The 17,179-nt window shown below is 44.5% G+C and overlaps 1 protein-coding gene across 3 annotated transcripts; it reads right to left on the reverse strand.

Moving 5' to 3' along the window:
• Positions 1–957: 957 nt before the first annotated feature.
• LOC124048072 (ETS translocation variant 5-like) lies at positions 958–16,946 on the reverse strand. 3 transcript variants are annotated; one of them, XM_046368493.1, is made up of 13 exons: positions 16,822–16,946; positions 14,792–14,925; positions 14,216–14,308; positions 13,987–14,034; positions 12,861–12,911; positions 10,204–10,327; positions 9,774–10,073; positions 7,539–7,843; positions 5,883–5,945; positions 5,347–5,415; positions 4,320–4,489; positions 4,010–4,111; positions 958–3,836 (listed from the first exon to the last, which is right to left on the reverse strand). In XM_046368493.1, exons 6-13 carry the CDS (start codon positions 10,323–10,325, stop codon positions 3,618–3,620), a joined length of 1,350 nt encoding a protein of 449 aa, XP_046224449.1. In that variant the 5' UTR covers positions 10,326–10,327; positions 12,861–12,911; positions 13,987–14,034; positions 14,216–14,308; positions 14,792–14,925; positions 16,822–16,946; the 3' UTR covers positions 958–3,617. The 3 variants fall into 3 exon arrangements, with proteins under 3 accessions (XP_046224449.1, XP_046224457.1, XP_046224441.1); XM_046368501.1 differs by having other exon boundaries at positions 14,788–14,925; XM_046368485.1 differs by lacking the exon at positions 16,822–16,946 and adding an exon at positions 15,190–15,425.
• Between the last annotated feature and the right edge of the window lie 233 nt (positions 16,947–17,179).

Below are 17,179 nucleotides of genomic sequence, written 5' to 3' on the forward strand. Positions count from 1 at the left end.
CTTCTGAACTATTCCTTACTGAAGTAGACCAGCTGTAGTTTGTGATTGGTCTCTGTTGAAAAGGTAGTATTAGTAACAGAATCACAATCTGTGTAAATCACTCCTTTGTACTTAACAGCTCTATGTAATCCTAGTGAGTTTTTACACTCGACTGAGGAAAGCATGAATCTTTAATTCGTAGAAATATTTAATATACAGGTTGCATTCTTGTTACGTATTGGCAGGTTGACTTGTTTACTGCGTCATTTTATTAAAATATGCCATGAATATGCTCGTACTGTATTTAAAAAGATGGTATTCTCAAGACTACTGTATTGTAAACCAACTCATGAAAATGCATTTAGCTGAACAGCAGCTAATGTTTGTCCTTGTACAGACTCAGCTAATGTTTGTCCTTGTACAGACTCAGCTAATGTTTGTCGTTGTACAGACTTAGCTAATGTTTGTCCTCGTACAGACTCAGCTAATGTTTGTCCTTGTACAGACTCAGCTAATGTTTGTCCTTGTACAGACTCAGCTAATGTGTGTCCTTGTACAGACTCAGCTAATGTGTGTCCTTGTACAGACTCAGCTAATGTGTGTCCTTGTACAGACTCAGCTAATGTGTGTCCTTGTACAGACTCAGCTAATGTTTGTCCTTGTACAGACTCAGCTAATGTTTGTCCTTGTACAGACTCAGCTAATGTGTCCTTGTACAGTCCTTGTACAGACTCAGCTAATGTTTGTCCTTGTACAGACTCAGCTAATGTTTGTCCTTGTACAGACTCAGCTAATGTTTGTCCTTGTACAGACTCAGCTAATGTTTGTCCTTGTACAGACTCAGCTAATGTTTGTCCTTGTACAGACTCAGGGAACATTCAACTCCTACGCAGAGTTAAAACTGAATAATAATCCAACTTTCAAGAATCCTTTGGACATGTCATCCTAGACTAAAACAAAAGAGCCAAACAAACTCACTGCTTTCATTCATTTTACTGCAAGAGGTCTTTATCTCTGTGGGTGAATTTGTGTGTAACCACTGTGCAGACAAAAACACAAATCAAAACATAAACAAGGACATGTACAGATAGAAAAGGTGTAATTCATGAGAGCACGATGATCAATGATTCATCTGTACATTGTAACAATTGCCACTGATTTCCAGGGAGTCCTGCCATATTAGTATTGATAAACCATTTGCAATAGGAGAGTAGACGGTAATCTTTAACAAAGGAAATATCAAAACTGGAGAAGGAAAAAACAGGGGGAAAAGGTGACTGGTAATTAGCAAAGCCAAGCACTTCAGTGCAGAACATCAGTTTAGTCCCAAATGGCACCCTATTTCCTATATTATGCACTATTTTTGACCAGGGTACTGGATAAAAGTAGTGCACTATAGGGAATAGGGTGGCATTTGGTAACGCAGCCTGTGTGAGGAGGAGCAGGAACAGGGAACGACAAAACAGATCAGTTCACTGGAAGAGAAGCAGAAAGAAGAGTTTATTGTACCCAGTACAGATCATTATAAACTTTGCAGTGTAAAGGTACACATTGTGAAGAGGGAGAGAAGGTGAAGCCTATACAAGTTCAGACAACCGTTGGTCAGGGTAGAGACTAGAGGTGGATACTTACATCTCTTAACTGTCTGAATTGGCACCCTATTCATTATATATAGTGCACTACTTTTGACCAGGGCCCATAGGGCTCTTTTCAAAAGGAAGTTCACTATATAGGAAATAGGGTGCCATTTGGGATTCCCCCCCCTTTAAATATAACTAAGCAAGTCAGTGAAGAACAAATTCTTATTTACAATGACGGCCTACCCCGGCCAACGCTGGGCCAATTGTGCGCCGCCCTATGAGACTCCCAATCACGGCCAGATGTGATACTACCTCGATTCAAACCAGGGACTGTAGTGACACCCCTTGCACTGAGATGCAGTGCCGGATACCACTGCACCACACCGAATGGAAGCCAAGTCACACTACTTCTTTATAACTAATACTATTTTCTCGCTCTTCATCCTACCATTTGACTCACCAATAACAGCCTCTAAAAAGAAAAGTATCTGCAGTAATAATCACGTCACAGGGATACATGAGTTATAGGCAGAACTATACAGGCTTATACAATCAAATCAGATGCAGCCTTAGCAAAAATATAGATTTATAGAAGTTTCTCTTTTTCCCCCCATTTAAGAAACAAACAAAATGCAGAGAACTTTCACAATTTGTCTTCTTTGTCCAGAGTAAAGCCATATGTTAGTGGACAGTTTGTTTGAATACACTGTCATGCAAAGAGAAGCAGAGGTCTCTTGTTGACAACCTGCAATTGTTAGAAAGAGGACTCCAGGGAAAGGTATATAATTCCACACCTTCGCATGCAATGTCCTGAAAGATGCCATCCTGGTGCATTTAAGAATCTAGTACACTCACTGCCGCGGAAACATCAAGCAACCAATAAAATGAAGAAAAAAAGTTATAACCTTAGGTTTTAAAAAATTCTAAAGCTCTGGGAAAAATAGACAGAGTTGTCCCTTTTTGGAAAATGAAAGATTCCTGCAGGGGATTTATTGTTTGAGGTGGAACGCTGATTAGTTACAACCTTTAGGAAATATAAGTAGTTTATGAAAAAAAATCAATGTTGTGGAGTGTCAGTAGAAATGAGAATGGACAAGACAGAGTCTGCATCCTAAATGACTATTCAGCGCACTACTTTTGACCAGAGCCACATGGGTTTTGTAAAGGAGTGCATAGGGTCATTCCAGACACAGCGACAGTACGCCGAGCTAGTCTGGCTACTCACTGGTAACCTCAGCTAGCCCAGCACAAACATTCATTACACTGGAGAAATACACAGCTGGGGCAGCATTAAAAACAAAAACAGAGGTCACTGGTCTGAGGAATCCATCCATGGAAAGCATAGAATATCCTATTGGGCTGGAGTACTACAGATCTAAATCCTTAACCAATCGTAGACTAGACAGCATTCTTTTCTATACCAAGTCTACAGAAACCAACAGGTATGTAGGTTTTTTTTTATAAATATTCAAATATTATTTATTTTTGCAAATCAAAGCCCTTGCTTACACAGATCTTATTGTTACTATGTGGCAGAAAAATACATTTATTGGGGACCAAAAAGGCAACTACAGAATAGTGCTTTATTTATAGATACTTTTGTCAGAATTAACTTTTAATATAATTATTTTAGAAAAATCAGATTGCAAGAATTGTAACAGTTCTGATTTTGGACAGTCTACACAGAGATCTATTCGTCTTTCCTCCGGCATGCTGCAATAACACGGCCCCTGGTCCATTACTTCCTCTTTGTCTCCATAGCAATGACACCAGTTCACCTCGAGTTGAAAGTTGGAGGAGCCACTGAAGTCCATAACACCCTTACTTCCACGGTCCCCTCTCTTGGTACTATAGAGAATGCCAAGGAACGTGGTTGGTGCAGGTTTCTCCTCAGTAGTTTTAGGGGGAGGGTTATGTTAATCCGTAAGTGGGCAGGATTGGAGGAGTAACTTAGCGGAGAGAGGGAGGTTTCGGGCACAGGTTTGATCCAGTTTCTTGCTCAGCCTCAGCAGTCAGAGCTTGATCTCTGGGTTGGGTTTAGGAGCAGTGGGGGGGCAGTCAGTACCCATAGGGTAGAACTACACACTGCTCCCCAGAGTCCACCAAGTAAGGGGTGTTCTTGTAGTGGGTGAGGGGCAGGGTGTCATCATCCACCCCAACGCAGGACAGGCCGTCTGTGTCGGCCTTCAGGTTGGGCCTCTGGTTGTCAGGGAAGGCCATGGAGAACAGGGCCTCAGGGTCGCACACAAACTTGTACACGTACCTCTCGCCAGCAACCTGGAAAGGACCAATCGGAGAAGAGCAAGTTAGTTAGAACACAATAGTTCTAACATGATATGGATCTCTATGGCTGCATCACCCTCCAAGGTTGCATTCAAATAAGCCAAGGAAGCATCAGGCTGTTGTTGAGGAGAAATGGGGAAGGATAGAAAGGGTGAACCTGCCTTTACCTTCTGCATGATTCCCTTCTCGTAGTAGTAGCGCAGAGAACGACTCAGCTTGTCATAGTTCATGGCTGGCCTGTTCTTCTGGATGCCCCAGCGGCGAGCCACCTGAAGAGACCAGAGAGAAAACACTAAATCAGTCACAATGCCTGATTGAACATCTTACTTTTTTATTTCAATAAAAAAGGAGGGATTGAATGAGTAGACTTTTAATGGCCTGAACTACTACTAGGACCAGGGCAAGGAACTGACCTCTAAAAAGTCCTGAATCTGTCAAGTTCATCAACAAAAAAATATTTAAACATTTCCAACTGACCTCTTCTGGCTCAATGAGTTTGAACTCCATGCCCCGGCCTGTCCAGGCAATGAAGTGACCGTTGGCCGGGTCATCCAATAGGGTGACCAGAAACTGCCAGAGCTGCAGAGAGCCACGCCGCTGGTAGGGCGGGCCATCACGGTACACTGAGGGCTCCTGCTTGACCTTCCCTGTGGTTGGGGGAAGGGGGGAGTGAGCACTGTACTCTGGGGCAGCCTGGCCATCTAGCATGTCAGACAAATGTAATTGTCTTTTTACAGGGTTGGGAATTTTTACAGGGACCTCAATTACCACAATACTTAGGTGCCGATACAATATGTATCACGATTCAATAATGTGACTATTGCCATTCCATGGTCCGAACATATTCCGCACCATATGTCTGCTGCAGATGGACAAGGGAGCCATGAGAAAATATTTGGACCAGTCATGGAAATAAAAGGGCTGATAATGAAATTGGCTCCGTATGTTAAAAGGAGAACAAGCTAGGAAGGACAAATACTAGAGTTTTGGTGCAGGTACAGCCAACTAGCACAAAAATGATATTAAGATAGTCAAAACTATCCATGTCTAACTTTGGCATTAGTGCAAAATGTTAATCTGGCTGATCATGGGGGCCTCAAGGGGAGAAATGGGCCGTGCGGGGGTCTCAATTATAATGAACTAGCAAGTTAAATTGCTAGTCCACCCGACAGCTAGCTACAGTGTGGTGAGACATTCCTATGAGCTGTGGACTGTGAAGGGGAGCAGGCTACTCATTTTGCACCAGCCTGCCATCTCTGCTGCTCAAAGGAGACTTTCTACAGTTCTCCTCTCTAGTCAGTGATGCAACAGGCATAGTAATAATCCTGTCCTTTCAAATGCTGCCAGCAGCTGAGTAGAGACGGAGTCCCCTGTAATGCTTGTAAAGCACCCCCCTTAACCCTAACCCCCCCCCAAGGACAGGATGAACCCCATGCTGCTCAAATACCTCTCGCCCGGCCCAAGGACGGGACAAGCCTGTTCCTAATGTCAAGTATTTTCTTACCTTCAAGTCTGTCAGGAACCACGCAGGTATCATCATAGTACAGGTGAGGCTCTCTGTCAAAGGAGAAACCTGTGATTGGAAGAGAGAGATTAGCTAGCCAGGGGAGGGCATGGGAACACAGCCTACATTTAGCTGTGGAGGCCAGCTACTATATCCAGCGAGACTAAACTGCTCACAAAGCAATATAGCCAGGTAGCTTCACAAGAGTGGAAAATGATGTTGTGCTAACATGAGGACAGCAGTGCTGCAGAGCAGTGTTGAAACAGTGAAAACAGGGCTCATTGATGGATGCAACAGCTCAAGAGACGGCATTCTAATGTTGACTTGTACCATGCAGCATGTCCTATTCCCCAACCATGCAGCACTTTATAACCTCTCAATAAGTCACAACTAGAGAGGCAACAGCTACCAGTAAGCCCTCGTAACAGTAAGCCCCCTTTTTATTGCGAGAGCTTTGAGTAGGATTTCCAATGTATTTATTACAGAGGAATTAAAACTTGAAACATGTCACTGCTGAGATGGAAATGGATACTTACTTTCATGGTTGTTTTGGTAGAAGGTCCCGGCTCTTCCAAATGTAGACTGACAGATAGGCACTTCTAACAGAGGGAGGACGAGACAACATCAACATCGACCTCTAACATGAGTATATTTACAACACTGCTCTGCTTGCACGCTAGGAAAAGGAGATTGTACATACAAGCAGTATCCATTTACGGATACGTTCTGTCTCCGTCTATATAGCCATGGTTGTTGACATGAGGATGTACATGATACATTCTTCACCTCTTATCAACCTGCCACTGCAGCACTTCCTCTATTATACAACTGACTTCTACCTAGCAACCAATCAGCTGGGCTGTAGATGTCCACTAGCCATCCCACATCAAATCATGACAAATCACGTTACGCCTGGCTGGTCCCCATTGGGTTCAAGCCCCACCCCCCCGATCTGCTGAGTTGGAAAAGCCCCCACTCCACCCCTAGGTTTCCTGTCCTCTCCTAAGGATCAGATTACACTTTAGGGCCATATCTACAAAGCATTTATACTAGTATTCTCAAGTTTGGGCTAGTTAAAGCATCATGGATCCTCTATACAATTGCATTAGATGGCACCCTATTCAGTATTTATGCTGACGTATGTATTTATAGGTTGTAAGAAGCTAAGAGGATTTGGCATTACATCACTGGCCCCCCCAATCATAAAGCTGAGAGGGAGAATGAAAGAGGGACAAGTGCAATGCTGGCCTGGGCAGAGTACAGAAGGAAAGGTGGGTGTTGGTGGCGAAAATAGGGACAACAGCTGGGGTGCGTGGGCATCGAGATGAAAAGTAAAACACAATTCTACTTCTCGTGGGCTATCTTATTAAGTACAAAGCGTTGCTATTGGGACAAGGACATGCGGCATACGTCCATTGCATACATTTCAATGTAAACCTGAAATGAGCATCCATGTAGTGTTCATACTTGCATTCTAGCGCCCTCTGTAAACACAGCGCAGTGGCCCAAATCTATTTTAGGTAGCCCTATACTTGTGAAGTAGGTTTCCCTGGGCCTGGGGATGACTGACCCATTTGCTTATCCCCTCTGTCCTGCCGAGGCTCAAGTCAGGCTAAGAGACCCATTTTTACTGGCCTGACTGTCAGAGCAGAGTGGTTGACGTATTTGGAAGTGACACAGTGATGTCTGTATGTGCGTTACGACTGCTGACGCAGGGCGGTGTGAGGCGAGGGTCTACACGGTAGTGTTTGTTAATGGTTTCTGGGATTTGCTGCGCTAAATCTAACAACCGCGTGCCAGCGAGCAAAATCAACAGGGACAGACACTTTTCACCATATAACCAGTCTGCTCCTATGCAAGCCTGTCTGGAGAGGACTAACTCTCCTAGGACAGCAACCTGCATCAGAGAGCCCCAAGGTTGTTTCCTGTTTCGCTTTCCTTTTGTCCTAAGGGTGCACTTGTTCACTCCACTTTATGGAAAGAAAGGAACGGTAGAAGAAATATGGTGGAAACTCATGTGTTTAAACCAATCCAATGCATTAAGGAGTGCACACTTAAGGGTAAAGATTTGGAACCAATGTCAAGAGTCACACCCCTCAAACCCTATGACAACCCTGTGGGTCAGCTGTAATGCTGTAGTCTGTAGTGTAGCTGACCGATCCAGAGGAGCATGAAGGTAGCCAGCCACTCACCAGAGTCGAAGCAGAAGTCCTGGGGCTCCTGCTTGATGGCCATGGGGTGGAAGGCAGCCTGAGAGGGGCCCATGGAGGGGACACCCTGCTCTGTGTAGCGAGGGTCCAGCAGCTCCTGCTTGAAGCCGTGTTGAGGCACGGGACCAGGGACCAGGGGCTCAGACATCTGGCGGTGGTAGGGGGGCCTCCCGTCCCTGGGTAGGTCACTGTGGCCGGGGGCCTGCGGTTGGGCTAGGAACTGAGGGTGAGTCCGGCTCTCAGAGGGAGGGAAGGGTAGACATGGCTCCGACATTTGCCTCTGGAACCTGGGGTGGAGGAAGACATGGGAGAGGGTGGGTGAAAGGTTATTATTCATGAAAACTGTGGCTATAAACAAATGTTTGAACAGAGAGATGAATTTAAAGTTCATTACACTCTTATACTACTGATGGCTATGAAAACTGTAGCTTAAACATTTCAGATTTAAAGAGAATGGAATCTTGATAAAATGTAATTATATAAGGCATACATTTACAGTAAATGTGAGTTAGTCTTCGACCATTGAGGAACTACAGAGCGTCCAGCTTAAGACCAAAACGCAACGCACACGCCACTCAGGAACCAAATGTACTCAGTGCAACCAAGCCTGCGAATACAAGCTGTAAATGAGATGGGGGCAGGTATAAAAGATCCTCCGGTGACCGTAAGATAGAGACAAGGCCAATGGCTTCTGGCTACACAAAGATTGCATATTACTGGTGATGACATGCCCGGCGTACCAACACATCCCACCAGGAGTCCTGTCACAGGTGGGGGTGACGGAGCGGTGGGTTGTTCCCACACTGCCAGCACATTTCACTCCTCAATATAGGAGACCTTCCACACCCCTCCTAAAGGCAGCATTAGTCACAAAGCCTGATTCTCTCCACTGGTCTTAATGTGTTCAATTTGCACGGTGTGTCTCAGAATGCAATGGATACGCGACCGCCTGTCTTATTGAAATGGCTGTTTACATTTAGAGAGGTCGACCTAGGGTCAGGAGTTTTCTATACAGACAGGCTCTTTAGTTAGGATGTTAGTAAACACCTGGATGGAGTTTTTCACCTGTTCAGCAATGTTGGATGTTAAACTCCATATTTGCATAAACTCCTATACCAGTAAACCTCAGGCTCTCTCATGATTAACTCCTATACCAGTAAGCCTCAAGCTCTCTCATGATTAACTCCTATACCAGTAAGCCTCAAGCTCTCTCATGATTAACTCCTATACCAGTAAGCCTCAAGCTCCCTCATGATTAACTCCTATACCAGTAAGCCTCAGGCTCTCTCATGATTAACTCCTATACCAGTAAGCCTCAAGCTCTCTCATGATTAGCTCCTATACCAGTAAGTCTTTAGTGGGACTCATATGATTGAGTGTAGTCAGGCTCTCTCATGATTAGCTCCTATACCAGTAAGCCTCAGGCTCTCTCATGATTAACTCCTATACCAGTAAGCCTCAGGCTCTCTCATGATTAGCTCCTATACCAGTAAGCCTCAGGCTCTCTCATGATTAACTCCTATACCAGTAAGCCTCAAGCTCTCTCATGATTAACTCCTATACCAGTAAGCCTCAAGCTCTCTCATGATTAGCTCCTATACCAGTAAGCCTCAAGCCCTCTCATGATTAGCTCCTATACCAGTAAGCCTCAAGCCCTCTCATGATTAACTCCTATACCAGTAAGCCTCAAGCCCTCTCATGATTAACTCCTATACCAGTAAGCCTCAAGCTCTCTCATGATTAACTCCTATACCAGTAAGCCTCAAGCTCTCTCATGATTAGCTCCTATACCAGTAAGCCTCAAGCTCTCTCATGATTAGCTCCTATACCAGTAAGCCTCAAGCCCTCTCATGATTAACTCCTATACCAGTTAACTCCTATACCAGTAAGCCTCAAGCCCTCTCATGATTAACTCCTATACCAGTAAGCCTCAGGCTCTCTCATGATTAACTCCTATACCAGTAAGCCTCAAGCTCTCTCATGATTAACTCCTATACCAGTAAGCCTCAAGCTCTCTCATGATTAACTCCTATACCAGTAAGCCTCAGCCTCTCTCATGATTAGCTCCTATACCAGTAAGCCTCAGGCTCTCTCATGATTAACTCCTATACCAGTAAGCCTCAGGCTCTCTCATGATTAGCTCCTATACCAGTAAGCCTCAGGCTCTCTCATGATTAGCTCCTGTACCAGTAAGCATGGCAGGATAGGACCAATCACCTGTGCTCAGGGCTGTAGTTACCATCCTGACTGAGGAGTGAGGGGGGGCAGGGCACTGCATAGGGTGGGCTCTGGAGGGGGAGTGGCCTTTGCTGGTTGTGGGCTGGGCCAACTGCTTGGTTGTCAGGCTGCAGGGGGTGTGGCCCTTGCGCTTGGTTCCGATAGGGTATTTGATGAGGGGAAGGAGTCTGCTGGCTGACTGGGTGTGTCCTTGGGGTGTTGGTAGAGCTGCATGGTGACACGGGTGTAGAGGGAGGAGTCAATGGCTTATAGGCCCCACTGGGTCTCCTCTCATAGGCACTGTGGAGGGAGACAGAGGCCGGTCAGACGGAAGGCTTGTGTCAGCATGGTCAGAATACTTGTCTCTTGTTGGTGTGGTGAAAGGTAACATAAAGTGTGTGTGTGTGTGTGTGTATATAACGGTCCATACCTGTCGCTGTAAAGGCACTTCTCTCCATACGGCATGGGACTCCTTTCCTGGTTACAAGGACACATCTCTTTGGAGGGACTCAGTTCCCGTTTAATCTTGGATGGTGGGGGGCCATGAAACATTACTGAGAAGAGAGAGAGAGGGGCAACACAATAGAAACACTTTTAGCGCTACTTAAATCAACCTAGAAAACAAGTCAGAGGTTATTCAATATCCTAAAAAAAAAAAAAAATGGGGGGGAGAACAAGACTATCAATCAGAGCTGTGAGCCACTTTACCCCAACCGGCGTTGTGTCCCAGCCCCAACCGGCGCGTCCCAGCCCCGTCGCCTCCCAGCCCCGTCGCGTCCCAGCCCCGTCGCGTCCCAGCCCCGTCGCGTCCCAGCCCCAGTTGGCAGCCCCAGCCCCAGTTGGCAGCCCCAGCCCCAGTTGGCAGCCCAATAGAAAACTTCCATCCATCAGTATCATACCATCATCACCGTCCTCTCCCGTCAGATGTCCATTAAAGACACCTGTTCCCTCCCAAATGGCATCCATAGGGCTCTGGCCAAAAGGTTAGCACTACATGGAATACGGGGAGCCCTGGTCATTACCCATGAATCAGTGTGGCCGTAATTCAATCATTCTCCTCTCTAACCATTAGATCTCCAGTCGGCTCCCATTTCCCGCACCACATAATGGGCCAGTGAAACCGGATGCGCAGGCGAGAGGCGTAACAGGAGCTGGATACGTCACCCTAACTGATGGACCAGGGAAGGGAAGGGTGACAGGGAACCAATAAGCATGTGAACAGAGCTCCCTGCTCATGCATACTATAAAAGCTCAGAGCAGGACCACATGCAGTACTGCCTCAGATGGAACACATGAAAGCGAGAGAAAATGGATGAAGAATGAGAAATGAAGGCAGAGATAATAAGCAGTCTTTCCTCCCCACTCTCCTAGACAGGGGTGGTGATGATTGGAGGGCAAGGTTCAGTACAGGAGTGTGTGTGGAGGACATTGGCTGCCATGCAGGGCTGGTGAATAGAGAGCCTGGCCCGTTTGGCTATGGGGTCACTGCTACACTATCCTGCACACTTACACATGCACCCAAACAGCTAGGTCAAGAACTATACTGCACAGAGACCTCACAAGCCCTACTACACCCCCCAGCATGGGCACCACTGTCTAAACACACATGACAGCAGCAACCTTAATAATATATTGCAGCACCTCAGCAGTCATTTACAGTATGCTAGGCTACCATGCAGATCAGGGTCCAAAACAGCAACAAAGACAGATGCCAGCAACCACACCCCGTCTCTGATGCCACATCAGACAAAAACAAACTGTAAAAGGGGAGGGGGAGGACATCATAAAACACTCCACTGAACATAACTCAAATATTTCCCTTGGATTCCATATAAAAGGCTCTGTGCACTGCTGACAAATGGGGGAGGTGAAGCTGTACAGTCCGAGAGGGGGAGGGAGAAGGGCTGTGTGGACTGGGACTCTATTGGATACTCCCACCCGCAGGAATCCATCCCACTCTAAGGCTGGATTTGAGTGCATGAAAGTGTGAAATCAGATTATGAGCTTGGCTCATGTGATGCCCCACGCCAATCGCCTGATTAAACCCAAAATGGGAGGAGGGGAAAGTCTCTCCAGAGTAAAGAAGGATGTTTTAGGGTAAGAAGAATGGAGTCAAGCCCTGGCAGGATGAAAGCCCTCTGAGGATGGTGTGTGAGTGTGAGTGAGCGAGCCCAGGAGAATGAGTGAGAGAGCCCAGGAGAATGAGAGAGAGCCCAGGAGAATGAGAGAGAGCCCAGGAGAATGAGAGAGAGCCCAGGAGAATGAAAGAGAGACCAGGAGAATGAAAGAGAGCCCAGGAGAATGAAAGAGAGACCAGGAGAATGAAAGAGAGACCAGGAGAATGAAAGAGAGAGGAGAATGAAAGAGAGACCCAGGAGAATGAAAGAGAGAGACCAGGAGAATGAAAGAGAGACCAGGAGAATGAAAGAGAGAGGAGAATGAAAGAGAGACCAGGAGAATGAGAGAGAGCCAGGAGAATGAAAGAGAGACCAGGAGAATGAAAGAGAGACCAGGAGAATGAAAGAGAGAGAGAGAATGAAAGAGAGACCAGGAGAATGAAAGAGAGAAAGAGAGACCAGGAGAATGAAAGAGAGACCAGGAGAATGAGAGAGAGCCCAGGAGAATGAGAGAGCCCAGGAGAATGAAAGAGAGACCAGGAGAATGAAAGAGAGACCAGGAGAATGAAAGAGAGACCAGGAGAATGAAAGAGAGACCAGGAGAATGAAAGAGAGACCAGGAGAATGAAAGAGAGACCAGGAGAATGAAAGAGAGACCAGGAGAATGAGAGAGAGACCAGGAGAATGAGAGAGAGACCAGGAGAATGAAAGAGAGTGATCATCAGGGTTTGTTATCTTAAACATTCTGAACCCAGTCAATGGAGCAGAGTAAAGACACAGAATGAACTAAGTTAACATTTCTATGGGCAAATGGCTCCTTCAGTGAAGCTCCGTTTAATCCTGAAGGCCTAGGTCTTTCAGACAAGCACAGCAGCAGTCCCAAGATCAGATCTTGCTACATTGTGTGTGTCAGGGAACTTGACACCTCTCTATCCCAGCCTGGTATAAATAATACAGCTCAGGTACTCACAGCTATCCGACTGAAAATCCGGGACAAACTGTTCATCATCAGGCACCTGGGCTGTGGAGGGAGAAGAGAGAGTGCTAAACAAGTGGATACTAATTGGGTTTCCACTGGGTGAACAAACTGGAAATCTCATCTTGATGTCTTTATTCAAAAGGAACCAAAGCTATTTTGTTCAATTTAACAGAAAAAAATAAACATTGGGAAATACTTAGGAACTTTGTTAAAATCCCAAGACAATGGAAGAGTAATACCACTCTTGCAGTGGTTCAAGGGTAGAAAATGCCTGTTAAGATTTGCCAGTTCATTTAGGGTGCGACAATTTTAAAAAAGTGAACGTTGAAAGAAATGTTGTAGTTAAATTCAAGGACTCTTAGGTCAGCATAGTTGCTTATTTATGGGACTTCGCTGTAGTTTAATGCACAGAGAAAAAAAGTGATGAATATTTCAAATTCTCATTTTAGGTTAATCTGCCCACTTGCTCAATGCATCTCAAAAACCACCTGGGAACACAATTCAATCACCCACAACATTTTTCTCCATTTGGTCACCCTCTTTCCAAAGAAAATACTTATTTTTCTGCCTGTATTGACGACAGCTACTTCAAGGGGAATTGTATTACTTTTCCAAAGTCGTCACATATGGATGAGATCGAATTAACATAACCAATGTCTACCAGAGGACAAGCACTGGCGGGTTGTGCTGAGAGCAACAGAATACATAGAAAGAAATTCAGCAGAAAAGGGGAAGAATTCAGTATCAACTCTGTGGTTCACTTAAGCAATAAGGCCCGAGGGGGGTGTGGTCCTGTGTAGCTCAGTTGGTAGAGCATGGCGCTTGTAACGCCAGGGTAGTGGGTTCGATCCCCGGGACCACCCATACGTAGAATGTATGCACACATGACTGTAAGTCGCTTTGGATAAAAGCGTCTGCTAAATGGCATTTATTATTATTATTATTATATGGCCAATTTGCCAAGGTGTCTTATTGCTATTATAAACTGGTTACCAATTACAGCAGTAAAAATAAATGTTGTCTCATACCCGTGGTATATGGTCTGATGTACCACGGCTGTCAGCCAATCAGCATTCAGGGCTTGAACCACCCATTTTATGATTACTAGATAACTCACCTTCTGCAATCCAGATCTCCTGCAACTGACTGAGGTCTTGGAAGAGGTCTGAAACAGATTTTTTAATTTTTTTAAAACTGAGCCTACAGACCTCTGTTCAAATGTGAGATTGGTAAGTAGAGAGCACTTTAACAATCCACATTACATATGATAGGAATAAAAAGGTATGGTTGTGTCGGGTGGCTCATGCTGATGTCAAAGGGTAACGAAGAAGTAGTTGTCCAATTACCTTCAGTGTCCTGGGCGAGTACTGTGTCTACAAACTTCCTTTTCCTGCTGTCTATGATTGGTCTGTTGTATGGTTCCTCCACATGAGATTTTGCTGAAATGATGAAAACATAACCAACTTATTAGTTAGAGCTGTTTAGTGTGACTCAGCTGTGTATACATGTAAATATGCCTCTGGTGTGACTCAATTGTCTTGAATGTTACATCACCTCCACTTCTAGATGGAATGTTGACAAACCTCAATCTATTGCTCTGTTTTAATAGCCACACTAGCACACCATTTTAGAATACATGGACAATACATTCTGACTCTGTATTGCAAGCAGTATGGAAGTTTGGATATTGGAACAGAGCCAATGATGACGACCATGCTCCTGATTGATAAAGGGAAAGGGGGTATCTAGTCAGTGGTCCAACAAAGTATTCAACTGAAATGTCTTCCGGCATTTAACCCAGGCTGCCTGCATGCCTGCAAGCGACATCCAAGAGAACCATACAAATCAAATAATTAGAATGGGCATTCCCATTGAACGTTCTAGTAATTATATTTCTATGAAGATATGAGGAGCATGCTTACATTGGGTAGGGCCAGAAATGGGACTTGCTGGTCGTAGAATCCGTCCATGTTATCCAGGTCTTCAAAGGTTCCCAGAAAAGGGTCTTCGCTTTAAAGCGATATCGCAAAAGTCACTTTATGTACTAACTGTTCAACTGTGGACAAAAACAAAATAGAAAACATATGTTAGTAGTTCAACTCTGCTAGAGTACTCGATCATCCAGTTTCTTTCACAAAAATAGACACTTCACTAGGGTCCTATCAGAACCCATATAACCCACACCGCCACTTGCTCTTGTTGCACGACACCGTTTCCTATTGCAACAACAGCTCTTCTAACTGAACATGCTGGTTTAGAGCATGTCCTGCATGCACAACTTAAATACACGCTGTAGTTGTGTGACGTATGTAACTCTTACATAAAGCAAAGCCAGCCATCTGTTCAGGCGATTAGGAGACTGCATTCATAATCAGCTATGACTGAGCAGGGGAAACCTTCAAGGATGGGTCTTCAACCCTACACACCGAGGCATTTTGACGCCACCGTATTGTATAGAGCACCCGAGTGTTTTTTCATTTTGTTTACTCATTAACGAACTACTGAAGGATATTAGACAACAGAAAATCCCGTCTATAAATAAATCCCAATAGAAACATCTTGTTACAATATACCTCTCCATACTGAGGCAAACTACTTGTTTCATAGTGACCTTTAAATATAAAATCTTAGCACAGCTTCCATATCCCCTGGGAATAGGGAAGTTACACGCACTTGCACATAAAACCAGACAGAAAGTGGCAGAGAATGGGCTGGGAATAAAACAAATCGGAAATGCATAACCTCCCACTCCACGTGGATGGCCCTCCCACTTCATACCTCTTTGAGCTTGACACGAGTCACTATACTTCACCCGTTTATTATATTAAATGGATGACTAATAAAAGCGATAACCGGCCATTACAGCGACACAGTAGATACACAGACAACTTTAATGATGCATAAAATGGTAGTAAAACAGTGGACAAATCATAGTGTACAACATTACGCATATTTTAAACCAAGATTTGAAAACAGTGGTGTAGTCAATGGCCACAAATCCAAAGTGGCAGGTGATCAGTTTTATCCCCCCCCCCCCAAATATAAAGTTCCCACATTTGATCATGTAACTTGGTGTAGCCTAAACGTAACCACAGATTTTTATTCCAGATAATGAGACCTAAACAAAGATTGTTGGTATCCAATTACTGGGAATTACAGGATAGCTACGGTTTGGTGAAACAGAGAATTTGACCAACCTTAACTTTGCCATACAGGCTTCGTTATGGATTCAGTCAAATATGTATATTCTAAAAATGTCGGTGTCTAGTTGCATGGTGCTTTAGAATTGTTATACATTCTCAGTAATGGATACCAACAATATTTTGTTAAATCATATATGGAGTAAAAATCGGTAGTTGCCCTATAAAAGCAGCAAGTGGAAAGTTGTAGGCAAACAAAAAGACAACCTATATTGCAGACTGCTGATGAAAATCAAGGCTCCTATTGAGAAAACTGAGTATGTATTTGAAAGCGCTAACGTAATTTATTTCCCCAATAGTGAATGCAAAAAATGACCCACTAAACATTAGCTAGTTCAAAGCAATTGAAGGGGCTGATGAATAACATCCGACCGACCGACCGACCTACCGACACCCCCCCCCCCCACGGACCCTTACATTTTTTTAATGAAGTGAAACTCGATCCGTGTGAAGCACTGCTTAGAAAATAACCTGACCTCTCCATTCATAAAATCAGAAAACAGTCTTCCGAATCGGAGATAATATAAATATGTAGACTCAGATAAAAAACAAGCAATACTACACAGAAATTAGTACAAAGCGAGAGAAAATGGTTGCCAAAGTAAATGTTTTCTTGGAGAAAGATGGCGATCCGTTTTCGCCCATGGCAGAGATCTAAATTTGCTGTTGCAGACGATCGTAAACTTATTGATATTCCATCGCCACAGATGGATATCCAGGCAAAATGACAATTCAGATTTCAGACTACTCACCCTGTGCGCGTTTCAATTCAGTTACAGTATGACAAGAACGAAATAGAAAAATCCATACAAAAAAAAGAGAAATGTCTCTGTTCAATGATCAATTGACGCGTTCCATCCGACTCACACAACTGACTGAGCTTTTAGATAACGATGGCTTGGTTTTCCCTGGGGCGCGAGTGGTACACAGAGCCACACTCTCATTGGCTCGTCGGCATTGTCATTCTTGCGAGTAACCAATGGGCATTCGAAATTAATTAATTATATTTCAAGTGCTCGAGGACCAATGGAAACGTGGATGGCAAAAGGTGGATCGGTCCTATTATTTGTTTTTAATGAATGGCTGTGTTTCATTCACTTTCATTCACGT

This window comes from Oncorhynchus gorbuscha, linkage group LG01, assembly GCF_021184085.1.
Source record: "Oncorhynchus gorbuscha isolate QuinsamMale2020 ecotype Even-year linkage group LG01, OgorEven_v1.0, whole genome shotgun sequence".
NCBI classification, from domain to species: Eukaryota; Metazoa; Chordata; class Actinopteri; order Salmoniformes; family Salmonidae; genus Oncorhynchus; species Oncorhynchus gorbuscha.